The sequence below is a fragment of the Chiroxiphia lanceolata genome, chromosome 19, assembly GCF_009829145.1.
Source record: "Chiroxiphia lanceolata isolate bChiLan1 chromosome 19, bChiLan1.pri, whole genome shotgun sequence".
Taxonomy (NCBI): Eukaryota; Metazoa; Chordata; class Aves; order Passeriformes; family Pipridae; genus Chiroxiphia; species Chiroxiphia lanceolata.
The window spans coordinates 11,462,351-11,477,362 of record NC_045655.1 but is presented as its reverse complement, the minus strand read 5'-3'; the positions used below and the strand labels follow the sequence as shown (position 1 = coordinate 11,477,362).

The following is a 15,012-nucleotide window of genomic DNA, read 5'->3' as shown; positions in this document are numbered from 1 at the left end:
TGCTGGGTTATTGTTCAGTCTCCCTTCAAGAGGTCGATGGGAAATTTGGCAGTAGCTCTCCAAGTACATTGTACAGACATTGTCCCCCCAAGGACTGTGTGGGTTTTACACGTGAGTGTGCACAGTGTGGTGGAAATACACACCGGTGCCCAGCACTGACACAGTTGTATCGATGCCTGTGGGAGAGTATTCCCTCCGTCTCTGCCCTGGTGTGACCCTGCAGTGCTGGGGCTGGCTCCAGGCTAATCTGCTCATGCTTTCATTTCACTCTGATCCTTGCAGGTCCCTTGGCTCAGAGGTGCTGTGTGTGTGCTCAGGAGGCTGATCCAGCATTCAGGATGGATATTTCCTCCTGTGCAGATGGTGCAGGTCCTTGGGTGTTAATGCTCGGTAGCAGCCGTGACTGAGCTGCTCTCCCCCACCTAATGCAAGGCACGGTGATAGCAGAAAGCACAGACATCTTTGAAGGATGTGCGATCCTTTGGGGAAATTTGGGCTTGAGGAATTGTGAGATCAGGCCTGACGAGGTGGTGTGTTATTAGGGAGGTGCTGCTGGGTCATCTCAGGGGTTAGAGCTTTTTTTTTTTTTTTTTTGGGAGAACCCTAAAATGTTTGCTTTGATAGTCCCGCGTCAACGAGTTCTGCTTTAGAGCTACCTGGGGGACGTGCCGTGTCCCCTTCCCGGGGACCGGGCGCTGATGCTCGGAGCGCTGTCGGAGGGGCTGAGGCATCGCGGGCTGGGGATGGAGCTGCAGACGCGAGCTGCCGCTTCCACAGCGGGGGCACCGGGGGCGGGCGGGGCGGGGGGGGGAGACCCGCCCGCTCCTCACGAACCGGGGGCGGCCGGTGGGGACGCGCCCGCTCCCTCCGCGGCCGCTGGGTAGCGCTCGGGGCCGCGCCGTCTCCCCGCCTCCCCGGCTCGGGCTGCCCCCGGCTCCGCCGTTCCCCGCCGCCGCAGCTCACTCCGCCGCCGCGCCGCGCAGGAGGAGCAGCAGCCGCGGCCGGAGCGCGCAGAGGGGTCGGCGCGGCGCCCCCAGCCCGCGCCCCGCGCAGCGCCCGCGGCTCCGAGCGGGACCCCCGCGCCGCCGCCCGCGCCGCCGCCGCACTTTCCCCCCTTCCCCGCGGGGGGGGAGAAAAAAAAATCCCCCCCCGACCCCCGTCGCCCGCAGCCGCCGAGGAGGGGATGTCCCCAGGCAGGAGCTGAGCGCTGGGGAGGGGCCGCCCCCCCCCCCCCCCAAACTTTTCGCTCGGCCCCGGAGCGGCGGGGACCCGGCCCCCATGGAGCCCGGGCGGGCAGGAGGGGCCGGGGGCGCGGCGCCTTGCGCTTCCCGTCCCCTTCCCTGACGCGGGGCGCAGCGCTCGGGGAGGGGCTCGGCTGCCGCCCCCGCGCCGGGTTTGGGGGGTCCCGGCTCCGCGCGTCCCCTGGGGAAGCTGCCGATGGTGGGGAGCTGCCTGCCGACCCTCCCCAACCCCACGAGGAGCCCTTCAGCCCCGCGCCTTCGCCTCGCCCTGAGCAGCGCTGCTGCGGGGGTCCCTGCGCTGGAGCCGCCCGGATTATAAAGTCGGGGAAGTTGTCCCCCCACAGCCCCCCCAGCCCGTCTCGGCGGAGCCATGGCGCGGCTCCGGAGCTGGGGGCTGCTCTGCTTCGCCGTGCTCGCCCTGCCCGGCCCCCCGGGAGCCGGCGCCCAAGGTAAGGGCATGCGGGGGATGGCGGGAGAGGGACCGCGGAGAGGTGGGGGGGGTCTCCGCGCTGCGCCCCTCAACCGAGCGATCTGCCACCCCCGGGCTGGGAGAGCGATGTGCCAGCCCGGGGGTGGGAGCGAGTCGGCCCCGGAGCTCCGCCCGGGGAGGGCACAGCATCCGCGGTGTTCGCGAAGCCTCCCCGGAGCCGGGACCCGGGGCCCGCCGGTGCTGGGCGCAACGCGGTGTCCGCGGGGGCTCGGGGGAATAAGCAGCGCGGCTCTGCTGTGCCTTCCCCTGCCCCATAACTGCCCCCAGGCTGGGGATGGGGGGAACGTGTTGCTCTGAGCTTGGGGTAGAGACCGAGCTGAACCACCTTCGGAAGGCTGAACATCCCCGGGGATAGCGGCGCCCATTTCACCCCCTTCCCTGGGGACCCCCGTTGTACCACGGAACCTGGGGTGCAAGTTTGGGGGGCTCCCAGGGAGCAGTTCATACCATAACGTTGGTCTCGTGGACCTCCAGCCACTGGTCTGAGGGGGCAAGGGCCTGGGGCTGGGGTGGTTGCACCCCTGTGCCCCTGTGGGTGCCCGGGGCTCCCTCTGCGCCCCAACAGCCTTTGGGGGCCGCGGTGCTGCTGGGCAGCGTGAGCCCCTCTCAGCTCCTTGCCCTTGTGGCTTGGGCACGGCACAGGCTGTTTTTAGCTGCTCCACTGCCCCACAGGGATATAAAATTAGTCTGTGGCCCTTCGGGGTGCAGCTGGGGTTCAGAGATGTTGAGGGGCCCTGGAGTCTCCTCCTTGGCAGGGAGGGTCCCCACGGGGCCACAGAGGAGGCTCCTGGCTGGCAGAGCTGCAGCGTGGCCGCCTCCGTCTCTGTGCCTGGACTGAGCGGATCCAGACTGGAAACGGGGGGGCACAGTGGGGTGCAGCACCGGGGGTCTTCACCCACGACATTTCTTGCCCTTGTTTGCAGCAGCAAGTGGAGCCAGAAGTCCCCGTGCGCTCCCGTCCTCCCGCTCCCCCCGAGCCTCCCCCAGCACTGCTATAATTTCTCAGTAATTAAGTTCAGAACATAACATCTAAAGCGGCAGTATATTATCCGGGCAGGCCCTGTGTGGGGAGCTCTGAAGGTCTCTTTGATTGATTCACTCCCTTGCCGAGTTTCTCTTCTCCTGGCTGGCGTCTCCGGCTGGCGGGTCCCCTGTGATCCGTTTGTTCCCCGCCTGCAGGACGGGCTCCTGGGGTGACCCAAGCTCCTTCCATTTATCCGTGGGGCTCCAGGGTATGGCTGTAGGGTGGAGGATGTGGGGCTGCCGGTGCTCCAGCCCCTCTGGAAGGGTGGGGAAGGGGCTTTGCTCTGCTCTCCTGGCGCAGGAGCTGATCTTTGCGGCTCCGGCTCTCTGCGGCGCGTGTCACGTCCTCGGGGGTGCTGTGACATTGCTCGGTGCCCGACCCTGGTGTGGCAGCGGCCACAGGCGAGCTGGCTGTGCTGGAGGGATCATTCCCAAAGCCTGGCACGTGCCTGTCTCCCCTGCCGCGGGTGGCACTGGGGATGCACCGGCAGGGTCACCTCCCAGCCGCGGTGCCCGTGGGCTGCTGGCACTCTCCGCTGCGTCCCGTTGGGATGGACTGGGTGCTGGGTGATGGAGCTGGGGAGGGGGTAGCGTGTGGGCAGGGTGCTTGGCACTGGGCTCCGTCCTCTGGCTCGTTCCCACTGCGGTGGGGCAGGCAGGGCATCCCCGCAGGGCTGGCAGCGAGGGGCAGCAGCGCTTTGCGCCGGGTCTATTGATTCTGGCAACCAAGGAAAATGGGATCAATAGGGAAGGGAAGGAGGAGATGACGGCGTGAGACCTCCCCAGCCAGGGCGTGGGGGCTGCCCGGGCACGGGGTGAGGCGCTTTAACACCTGCGGTTGGTGAAACAAAGGCCCCTCTCTGCCTGTGAGAGAGGGGATGGAAGTTTAATTACAGCCCGTCTGCGCTGTGTAATTATTAATTACCCATGGCAAAAAATAACTTATTGATTAGGGGCCTGGCGCTAATTACCCGGAGCCCAATGCGGAGCCGGGGGAAGGCTCACAGGCAGCGCTGCCCGGGCGGGAGCTGTCGCAGTGCGACCTGTGCCGGGCCTGGAGGGCTGTGCCAGGGCTGGGGGGCACGGGCAGCCCACCCTGCCAGCAAAGGGCCCTTTGGCTGATTAACAAGGCAATAAAGGGCTCCCCAAGAACTGGGGGGAATTTGGGGGTCCCCAGCCCCCTCCTCCCCGCTGTTTGCAGGCTTTGTGACCCCCAGGGATGTGGTTTGCCCACAGTCAGTGCTGGGGGGCACAGCCCGGGACTCCCTGCGCTGGCACAGCACCTCTAATGGGATTGAGGAGGCTGTGACCAGTCCCAGGAGGGATTTGGGAGGCTTAAGGTTCCAGACGGGATTTGGGGCAGGGGCCTGCAGTGGGCAGCTTCCATCAAAGAGGCTTATTAGAGGTGGCAGTGGGGGAGTTCCAGCGTCTTCTGTGCCCCACGTGTGGAGCTTGGGCATGTCTGCACACACGGAGCCCCACGGGGCTGAGCAGGAGGAGGACGAGGACAAGCCCCTGTGGGATGTGCCAGGCTCATGCCAGGAGCTGGATGATGGGAGCTGGTGGTTCCTCTGTGCCAGTGACATCAGGGCAGGAGGGGATGGCAGAGTGTGAGGTCTCCTGCTCTGGCTCCCTTGTCTCTGCCAACGCTGGCACGTTTGCTGGTGGCTTCATGCAACGCTCCAGCTCGGGAAGGAGAGTGGCTTTTAGGGGAGAGGAAGGGAAGATTAAAATTTGATGCTGCTTGGGAAGCCATTAGTGCCTGGGCACGGCGATGATGAAATTTTGATGACCTGATAACTGTAAGGGAGGGGGGCTGGTCCGGTCCCAGGCAGCCCGTGTCACTGGGCCCCGTCACTGTGCCGGTCCCCAAAGATTTGGGGTGCCAGTGGTCTGCCGAGGGGGAGGACAGGCAGGATGAGAGCTGCTGGTGGGATGGAGGGTGTCTGGGGGCTTGGACCCATCTCTGTGGCCTGTGGGGCTGGAGCTGGTGGGCAGGGAGGGCTGGGGATGGCTGTGCAGCTCCTGCCCCGGTGCCATCCAGGGACCGGGGTGAGTGACAACGTCGGGTGCTGCTCGTCCCTTAGTGACGGGGACTGGGCTGTGGTGGCATTTCTGCTCAGCAGGAGCGAAGGCAGGAGCGGGAGGAGAGCGGGAAGGAGGGAGCAGGCGGATGCTCGGCTGCTTGAGAACCTGGGAGAAGGCTGATAATTAAACCAGGAGGAGGGAGCTGGCGGGCGGCGCGGTGAGGGGTGACCCTGCCTCTATGAACCGTGTCCTTGTCCCCAGCCTGTGCCCGTGGCTGGTTCCTGCCTGGGGATGAGCTCCAACCACGCACAAATTACTGTAGGCCCTACACAAACTGGTTGGGGGTGTGTTGGTGTTCGTAGCAGCAGCGCTGGCAATGCCTGGGGTGAATACAGCCCCGGGGGGCAGCGCTGTGTGGGGGCAGAGCCCTCTGGGTGCCGGGTGGGTGGGTGAGCGGTGGGTGCCCTCCCCTCTGAGCCCTCGTTACCGCCCCGAACTCGTTAGCAAGTGGCGTGTGGCTGGGTGAAAAACGGCCAGGAATAAATATGCTGCTGTCAGTGGTGATGTGATTGTGCTAACGAAGGGCGAGCTGAGCCCCCGCGGTGCCCGGGGTTGTGCCGGGGCTGGTGGCTCTGGTGCTCTGCTGGTGCCTCAAAGCCTTGGCCTTCCAAGGTGCCCGTGGGGATCCAGCAGCATTCTGGGGCTGGGATGGCCCAGGGTGGTGGGTACTGATGTAATGGGGTGTCCTGAGAGCTTCTCCTCCAGTGCAGGGGAGCGTTGCATGGAACTGCTGGAAGGGACACAGGGCCGGGGTCACCCAGAGCGGGTGATGATGCCAGGGACTGCCCTCATCCCTGTGGCTGCTATTCTTTTTTTGGGGGTTCCCACCCTCCAGAGCCATCCATGGAGAAGGATCCAGACTCTGGATCTGTTCCTGCCACTCTTTGCCCCACCAGCAGACAGGAATGTGCTGGCAGCAGCTCCCCGCTGGCCCTGCTTGGCATCTCTCACACACTGGGCATGCTGGAGATGCCACCAGGGTGGGCACTGCCCTCAGCACCTCTCCGTGGGGCTGGGGACTGGCTGTTGGGCTGTGTGTTCCCCCCACCCTGCTTCCAGGGATACTTTGAGGGTGCATCCCCTGCTCCCAGCAATACTTTGGGGATACCTCCTGCCCCTCTTCCCCAGTGATGCTTCACCTTCGAGCCCCTCATCCCAGCCTGAGTCCCACCACCTGTCTGTGCCCAGGGCAGGCAGTGGCCCCCTTGACGGCCTCCTCCCCTTGCCCCCAGCCCCGGGGGTGCAGGAATGCCTGCCTGGAAAGCCATGCCGGGCTCGGGTTGCCTGGGAACTGGGAAACCTGATCCCTGGGAACGGGGCCGAGGGCAGGGGACATTCCTGGGCTGCAGCTGGTCCCCAACCCCCTTTGTCTTCCTGCTCTGATGGGGCCCCCAGGAATGGAGACTTGGGGCGTGGGGGGCTCTCAGCCTCAAGCAGGACCATCCCTGGGGATACTGGGACTGGATGCTCTGGGGTAACACCTCCCTGTGTGGATCGTTGTCACCACCGTGGGCTGGGGAAGAGGACCCAGGCCAGGTTGGACGGGGCTTGGAGCAACCTGGGCTGGTGGAAGGTGTCCCTGACTGTGGTGGGGGAATGGGACAAGATGAGCTTTAAGGTCCCTTCCAACCCAAACCAGTCCAGGATTCTGTGGAAAGCCCTGAGCACTGGGACCAGCTGCCACCGCGTGCCAGCAGCTGGGCATCCCGGCTGGCCATGGGGATGGCACGGTGGCAATTTCAGGAATGCTGGGGTCCCCTGTGCTGAAGCCACCCACCCTCCCTCCCTGCCAGCCATCATTGTCCCTGTCACCCACCTCGGTGTGTGGCAGCTCCAGGCCAGCTGTCCTGAGCATTCTGGGAGCTTTTCCCCACCCCAGGCAGCTGAGGGGAAACTGAGGCACTGGGTGGTGGTGGGTGCAGAGGGAGAGGGACCACGGTGCCAGCTGGTGTCCTGGTGGCAGTGGGTACAGTGGGAAGGGGACCCTGGCATGGTGCCAGCTGGTGTCCCCCTCAGTGCCCACGTTAGTGGCTCTGTCAGCTCCCCTCCATCCCTCCCTGTCCCTGTGGAGGTGCTGAGGCCCCGGGTGCAGGGAGTTCTTGATGAGTTTGACCATTAGCAGAAGAAGCCGCCGAGCTAATTTTAGCTGTGGTGGTTAATTGCTTTCTGCACTGCTGGGTGAGCCACAACCTGCGAGTCCTCGGCTGTAACCTTGAGCCCTCCCAGCTCCCTGCACAGCCGTGCCGGGCCCCGCCAGGGCAGGGAGCAGGACGGGTGGGAGCGGGAGTGCTGCTCCCTGGAGGAGTTTCTCTAGGATGTTGGGATCTGTGTGTGTAGCTGGGAGGGGTTGGGGTGCCTGGCAAAGTCCTTCTACCCCTGGCTTGCTGCACGGGTGCCCCTTGTGTGTCATGGAGAGTGAGGGCACGTGTGATGTGGGGGGACTGTGGCTGTCCCCCTGAGGCCAGCAGGTCACCCCGGCCATGGGGTTGCAGATCCCTGTGCTTGCAGTGATGGGTCTCTTTCATCAACATGACGAAGGGAAATGCTGGGTTTGGACCCCCTTAAATGGGAATTGCGGGATCCAGAGGGCATTTCCCCAGGGCGGGAGCGGGGCTGGGTACCCACATGTTCTCCATCCCCTGTCAGCAGGGCTGGGATGTGTTACCAGGATGGCTGGAGGAGCCTGTCCCTCTGTGCCCGTCCTGCTGGGCCACCTCCCAGGCACATCCCAGTTCACTGAGAGAGGAATCAGAGTTGAATCTGGGGCGCAGGTTGGGCATTACTGGGGTTTTATGGGGACATTGCTGTTCCTTTTGGGAGCCTGTGTCCCCCAGTGGGGAGCAGTCGAGTGCTGGGCTGTGTGTGGCTGTTCCCATGGGTCTCTGCATGGTGGATGCTCAGTGCTTCTCCTCCTCTTCCTCCCTACCTGGGCTTGGGAGTCAGAATGAGAGCTTGGGGGGACATGGAGGGGTCCTGCGTGGGTCTGGCGTTCCCTGAAGGGCTGGTTGGGGATGGAGCTGGGTGCGGACACGCTGCCGGCTCCCGGCCCAGCGTGGGGCCGGGCTGGAGGGGGCTGGGACCGGCGGACACAAAAGCTCTGGTTTCAGCAACCCGCCTCCTGCATGCCTGAAAAACAGCTGATGGCCATGAAGGGGGATGAAATGGGATTAGCTGCTGTTTCCAAAGGGAGCACGTCCTGCCGAGCCGGACAATGCGCCTGCTGTGCCCCCGCATCCCACCACAGCCCTGCCCAGGGGGGCTCGGAGCTGGCTCCCCGGGCTGAGGGTGCTGCCTCCTGTGCTGGCTGTCCCTGGGGGGCCTTGGGGGTCTGCTGAGCCCCCTGTGCTCTGGCACTGGGTGTTGCACTGGTTCCCGGGGGTCCTGGAGACCCTGGGGTGGGGTGGGGGCTTCTACCTGCCCTGCAGGAGCCCTGGGGGATTGTGACTGGATTTCCCACCCTGCAGTAGCACCGAGCACCTCCCAGGGAACACCTTGGGGTGGCAGGAGCTCGGGGTTGTCCCACCCCGGCGAGCAGTGACACTGGGTGCCCAACCTGGAGCCCCGCAGCCAAAATGGAGCAGGGAAGCTCACGGCCCAAGGGGTTTTGCAGGGTGGGCACCTCTGCCTTGGCACCCCCCCCTCAGTGCCGGGAACAGGGCACAATGGGGACCCACGGCGTGTCCCGGGGTGGGAGCCACACGTGGCCCCAGCTGCAGCGCTGCCGGGGCGTGCGGCACCGTGCTCGGTGGAGTGAGCTGATGTTTATGTTGATAATGAGTTCTCAATGCGTTCACGAACTAATAAAATCAACTCATTAGGGTGGGATGCTTAATTCCGAGCTCTGCCGTTGGGAGAGACCTCCCCGCCGGCTGAGCACCGGGAAGGGCTCAGCACCCGGCTCCTGCCTGCCTGTGAGGGGAGGGAGGTGATGGGTGCCTTCATCACCTTGTTTTCTCTGTTTTCCTCACTTGTAGGGTGGGAAGAGAGGCTGTGGGGGCAGCGGGGCTGTGCAGTGGAGGGTGGAAGCAAGGCACGTGCTGGGAGCAGGGCAGGGAGCTGCCACAGCCCTTCACCCGGGGCGCTGGGGGAGTCTCTGCTCGCTTGGCTTCTCCCCATAAGCTCCACGTCAGGCTGGAATCGCTGGCGCGGTGTCGGCTGGAAAAGCCCCTCTGGCTGGGAGAGCCACAAGTGTGTGAATTAATGCAATGACCAGAGTTTGCTGCTCTGCCCTGGAAATTCAGGGCTGGCTGGGAGGGGGGGGGGGGGAGTGTGGGCTGCCAGTTATTCCCGTCCCCCACCCGTGAACAGGGACTTCTGCAAAGGAAATGCTTTGGAAAAAGCTTTTTCCGAGACAAACTCATGTTTGCTGTCATGCTACAGCTATTTATGTTTCAAGTGAGCAATGCAATGACTAATTAATACTTAGAAAAGAGGATGTCTGGGCAACACCCCAGTAAATGGGCGAGTGCCCGGTGCCCGCTGGCTCGGGGCCGTGCCATGGGGAGGGGGATTGTGGCCACCAGTGCCTTCGTCCCGCCTGGCACGGGGAGGGCAGGAGCTGCCAGAGTATTTTCCATCCCACGGGGCTGGCGACTCGATTGCGTCAGTGCCCTGGGAAGGGCTCAGTGGGGTTTTTCTTGTGGTTTCTCTCTTCTGTTTTTCTTTCCCCGCCGTGTTTTTTTCGGTTGGGAAATGCTGCCTTGTTGGGATTCTCGGGGCGAGCCCAGGAAGCGGCTGTTGTCTGTCTGTCCGTCTGCTGAGCATCCTGAGGGGCTGGGAGATGGGGGACACGGGTGCCACTTGCTGAAGGGACATCCCAGGTGCTGTTGGGGCTCCTGCAGGGCAGGTCTGTGGTGGCTTTGCTTCCCCACCCCTCCTTGGCCGCCGTGGCCCCGGGAGCTGCCACAGCACAGGGCTGTGGTTGCCTTCCAGGAATTCCTGGAGGGTACACTCAGCATGTTCCATGGGGCCAAATCCAGCCCTGAGCTGTACTGTGCTGCACTGCCCTGGGCTTCTGTGTCACCCATCCCACCCAATGCCGGGACCACCCTGGGGTTGGGATCTGGGCTGTTGGGACCCTCACCTTTTTTGGCAGCTGGGTGTGGAGCCAGTTCCTGCCAAATCCATGTGGGGAAGCTCTGGTCTTGGCTGCAAAACCATTGGGAACGGGGCTGGGAAGGGCTGAGGTGCAGGGAGGGGGATGTGTGCTGACCCCTCTCCTGCCCAGAGGGTCTGGCTGGTGGCTGTGGCAGGGTCTGGAGGTGATGTCCATCGATCCTTCCCTTCCTCGGTGTTTTGGAGTCTCTCCTGGGGAATTCAGCCCCAGGATCCGGCCCCTCTAATAGCGTTGAGTCACTCTCTGGGTGTCCATGACTCACAGCAGTGACCCAGATACGGCAGAGCCGCGTAATCGTGGCCTTCCCAGGATTGCTGCCGTCGGAAGGAGTTTGCTGGGGAAGAGTTTTGGCCGGAGCCTGGAGCTTGTTAAACGTCCCCAGCTGGAGTCAGGGCTGTGCCCTGCGTGGGGACAGGCTCAGCAGGGCAATGTCTGGCTGTGCCACCCACAGCTGAGCAACCCTGGGGATGTATCCCCGGGCTGGGGGGGCTCCTGTCCCCTCGGTTGCATCCGTGCATGGTCCCTTTGCTGTGGGTCCCTTCCAGCTCCTGGCAGCTCCACGTGTTTGGGTTTGGAGCTCTGTGCCTTGGGGCCAGGACTGGGGCCGTGCTCCCGGGGTCTGTGTGCTCAGAGCTGGGTGTGGGGGTCCATGGGGGCTGCCCGGTGCCTCGGAGCACAAAGCTCAGTTTGTCGGCCCCCTGGGCTCAGGGCTGGGGACGCACAACGGGGCCGTGTGTGAGTGTCTGTTTGGGGTTTCCCGTGAGGGAAATGTTGGTTTTTCCAGCGGCAGGGATGGGCAGGCACACAGCCCTGCTCTGTTCCCAGCTGTGGGGCTCAATGAGTTGCTGTTTCCCAGCCAGGGCTGATGTTTCTCCGTTAGCTCTGGGAACATCTCAACCCTTACCTGGCCCACGTTGGCACTGGGGTACACCTGGCTGGGTGCCACAGGGGCTGGGTGCCGAGGGCTGTCCTGGGCTATGGTCCATGGGAATCCTGAGGGGATAATACTGGCACGGCCCTGGCTCTGCCACAGTGGGCAGAGGAGGGTCTGTCACCAGTTTTGGGACCCTCTGATGGCTGGGGGGATGTGCTGGGGGTTGTGTTGTATCTGGAGGAGAGTTTTCCAGGACGAGAGAATGGCATTGTGTCCAACACTGCTGCTGGGAGAAGAGAGGTCTTGAGCCTCTTTCCAACACCCCTTATCCTGGGGGAGCTGGGCTCCCCCCTCCCCACATCCCCCATCCCTGAGGGGGTTCATCCGGGCATGGCGAGGCTGCCTGTGGCCCACTGAGCCCGCCGAGAGCCCTGGCTGTGGAAGAGGAGCTTGTTATGGAGCCATCCTGCTTTTAATTAACAAATTAAAATCCTAGTTAACAATCCAGCCCCAGGGCTGTTGGAGGCTGGGAGAAGCTGGAGCGTTTGTTATGGAAACAGCAGTTAATTAACAAATAAATAAATAAGTGTGGGCCTGGAGACAGATGTGGGAGGAGGAAGGGGAGATGGCAGCGTGGTCGGGGTGTCCCACTGGCCTGGCCTGGCGGGATGCAGTGAGGGAGGAGGACGTCCGTCCATCCGTCTGTTTGTCCTGGGGGCTGCCATGGCCCTGGCGGGCAACTCACTGCCCACGAGGGGCTCGTGCTGGCAGTGCCAGGGCAGATCCATCCATGTACTGTGCCAGGGCTGCCTTGGCTGGGTTTGGGGCTCCCGGTCTCTGCCTGGGCTTTTCCTGAGTGCCGCTGGCTCTGGAAATCACACCCGCTGCCTCTTCCCCCACCCTGGGGCCGGGAAGCGCCGCAGGAGATCTCCAGTGGAGATGGATGAGGTGTGACACTGGCAAAACTGCTGTGCAGTCTGCAGGTGACACCAGTGCCATGCTGGGGGCTGTGGGAGGAGGGGGGACACTGTGGGAGGGGTATCATTCCGGGGGCATCGCTTGGGGGCTGCTCCTGCATCCCTGTGGTGGGGACTGCTGCAGTCCCACTGGCATCACCTTTGCCCTGGGATGGGGCTGTACGGGGGGATTCGGGAAGCCCCCCTGAGCTGGGTGCTGAGGCCGTGGTCCTCCCTGCTGTGCCCTGCACTGGTCAGTTTGGATTAGCCACAGGCATGTCACCGGGAGCCCCGAGCGGTGTCTGCTGCCAGCGGGGATTATCGCCGTGGGTGGGTGGTGGGTGCTGATGGGGCAGTGCCAGGGTTTGGGGTCACTGTGCTGCTCCCTCAGGCGCTGTGGTGTCACCTGCAGGTCTCACTGCCCGTGCCACAGGCAGGGGTGACTGCAGGGACTGACAAGGGAATGAGACCCTCTGCCAATGATTTGGGAAGGGGTGGCTGTTGGGACCAATGTGGGGACATGACCCACTGCCAGTGTGAGGACATGGGTGGCTGAAGGGACTGATGTGGGGACATGACCCCTCTGTCAGCCCACTCCAGGGCCCTGCAGGATTTTTGCAGGGGTGAGGAGGGGGCAGAGCCCACATCCCTCCTGCAGCTTCACCTTTCCAGAGGCTTAAGGGTGGGGAAATCAGTTTAAGTGCCATCCCTGCAAATCCTGCGGCGTCACACGGGCAGGAGCTGTGCTCCACTGAGCAGCTCCTCCAGGTCTGCTCTCCCTCAGCCTCCCACCTAATCCAGTTACCACACCTCTGCAATCGGCTTATGGCTTGTAGGAAACCCCAAATCCCCTCCGAGGGAGGTGCAGGGAGCAGGGCAGCGGTGCCAGAGCTGTGGGTGCTGCTGGGCTCAGCCCAGCTCCTCGCTGGGGTGGCAGTGGCTGGCTATGGCTCCCCCCCTTTGCCAGCCCTCCTGGGATAGTGGGCACATGTGCTTGCCCCCTTGCTAGGAGGTGTCCCCATGTCTCCAAGGCTCTCCCACCACCCAAAATACCTTTTTCTTGTGTGAGGGAATTGCTAAAGCAGTTGCATGAGGAAGCAGATGGTGGGATGGAGGTGAGGTGCCTGTGTCCTGCCGCGTCCCTCCAGGTGGGTGGGAGCTGTCACCTGAGCCCAAGGGCCAGTGTCCCCATGGCCAGCAGCCCTCCTGCTGCCTGTGCCCCTTCCCCATGGCAGGGCAGCAGCTCCCCGTGCTGTGAGCAGCCCGACGGGCTCCGCAGGAGGCGTCAGAGCAAGGAGGGATGTGTTTGGCAGCAAGGTCGTCACGGGGCACATTCGGGCAGCAGATGGCTGGAGGGCACTGGGTGCCTCCCAGTTCTTCCCTTCAGGGCTGCAGCAGTGCCTGGTCATGGGCAGGATGGGCACAGCACCTGGCACAGCTCCAGGGCTTGCTGCTGCAGGGATGTGGCTGCTGTGAGATGCTCCTGCATCCCTCAACACCGGCGGTGCATCCCTGCTCCAACAGTGGCTCGGGGCCACGGCCCCTCTTATGGACACAAAGGTGGTTTTATTCCCGTGATCCCAGTGTGATTGGAGCTGAGCAAGGGAAGTGTTCCAGGCTGCTCTGCCTTGGCTGAAAACCCTCTTAGCTCTGAGGAGCAGCAGCTCCTTTTTGGTGTGCCTCCCACTGCAACCCCGTGTCGTCTCCTCACTGCTTCAGGCTTGGCTTGGACTGTGGTGGTGTGGGAGGGACCCAGCCTGAGCCCCCCATGCCTGTCTCACACCAGCAGGGAGGCAGAGCTGCCTCTGCCAAGAAGGAAAATCACATCCAGCACTGGGTTTTCTGTATGGCAAAGGAGAGGGCTGGAATTAGCAGCCCCAGTGGCCATAGGGCACCATGTCTGAGTCCTCCTCTGACCCAGCTCACTTTTACTGCCTGAGAATCCTGTGGAACTGGGGAGCTGGCAGCTTGGAGAGGAGGGCTGGGGCTGAGGACTGCTGTGGCCCCACTGGCTCCCCAGGACGGATTGGGGCTGTGGCCGGGATGGATGGAGACGTGTATGGGGCAGGGGCTGCCCTGGGATGGCACTGTGGGACATGTGGGTCCTCACTGTCATCCTGGTGTTGTACCTGCCCTTGGGAAAGAGCAGCACTCGGAGAAGGTGCTTTGTGGGTGGGGAGAAGGAACACCTGGTGGGACAGGGGTGGGGGACCAGGCTGGGGAACTGGAGGGACGATGCTCTCCAGAGTGCTGCAGCACTTTAGCACCATGAGCTCACAGGTCCAAGAGCATCACCCTCAGCTGACCCTTCAAAAGCTGTGCCACGACCCTGCTGCCTTCCCGTGCCCCCAGCTCTGGCAGGAGAGTTTTCCACCGTTGCTCTCACAGCCTCGGAGCACCAAACCCCTCCTAAATAATTCAGGCAGGCGAGTGCCGTCCGCGGGGGCCGCGGATAAACGCGGTAAATGGCTGAGAAATGGAGCGTGTCCCTCGGGAGCCACCTCCTCAGCGGGTGGCCGGGCCCCTCTCCTCCCTCCCGGCCCAGGTGGTGATTCCGGGCCGGCACAGGTAGAGGCGCCGGGGAGGAGGAGCCGGAGCAGAGCTGCCGAGTCCACTGGAGCATTGGGAATTGCATTTCACGGCTGGGCGGGCTGGGATACCAACCCGGCCCCGTGCGCCGGGCACTCGGAGAGGAGATAAGATTTGATTAAGAAGGCTGCTATTAATTTATGGCAAGTACACTCACGGCAGTGGAGAGGTTGCTTTTAATTAATAGCCAGAAGGAGAGGTTTAAAGCTCTCGGTCTCAGTGGGGGGAGAAGGGAGGGAGGGGAAAGCAGGGAAGGAAGGGAACAAAGTAAGTTGGGAGGATTAATGGTCACATCTGCAATTATAAGTCTTTTTCTTAGTAAAAAGGGAAAAAAACCCACATCAAAAGACGTGCTATGGTTGGGGGGGTGCGGTGTGGACAGGCTGATCTGTAGGGATGAGGTGGTTGGGATTGTGCCAGGTCACTCTGTGTGCCAGGGGGGAATGGGGCTGCCCAACAGGGGGGGAGCAAGGGACAGCTGTGTGTCCTTGGGGCTGCTCCTCTTCCAGCCCTCTCTGCTGGGATCAGGACTAAGGGCTAAGGCTGGGATAGATTTCATGGAAGAAATTCTTGGCTGTGAAATGTGGGGAGGCCCTGGCATAGGTTGCCCAGAGAAGCTGTGGCTGCCCCTGGAT

At 63.1% G+C, this 15,012-nt stretch overlaps 1 protein-coding gene across 1 annotated transcript in view; it reads left to right on the top strand.

Annotated features, from left to right (window-relative positions):
• The first annotated feature begins 1,056 nt into the window (after positions 1-1,056).
• The window catches only part of SDK2 (sidekick cell adhesion molecule 2), a 47,090-nt gene continuing 33,134 nt past the window's right edge, over positions 1,057-15,012 (top strand). Inside the window, exon 1 of the mRNA XM_032706988.1 lies at positions 1,057-1,690. Coding sequence (XP_032562879.1) covers positions 1,612-1,690 — 79 coding nt within the window. The 5' untranslated portion in view covers positions 1,057-1,611. The remainder of the gene's footprint in view (positions 1,691-15,012) is intronic.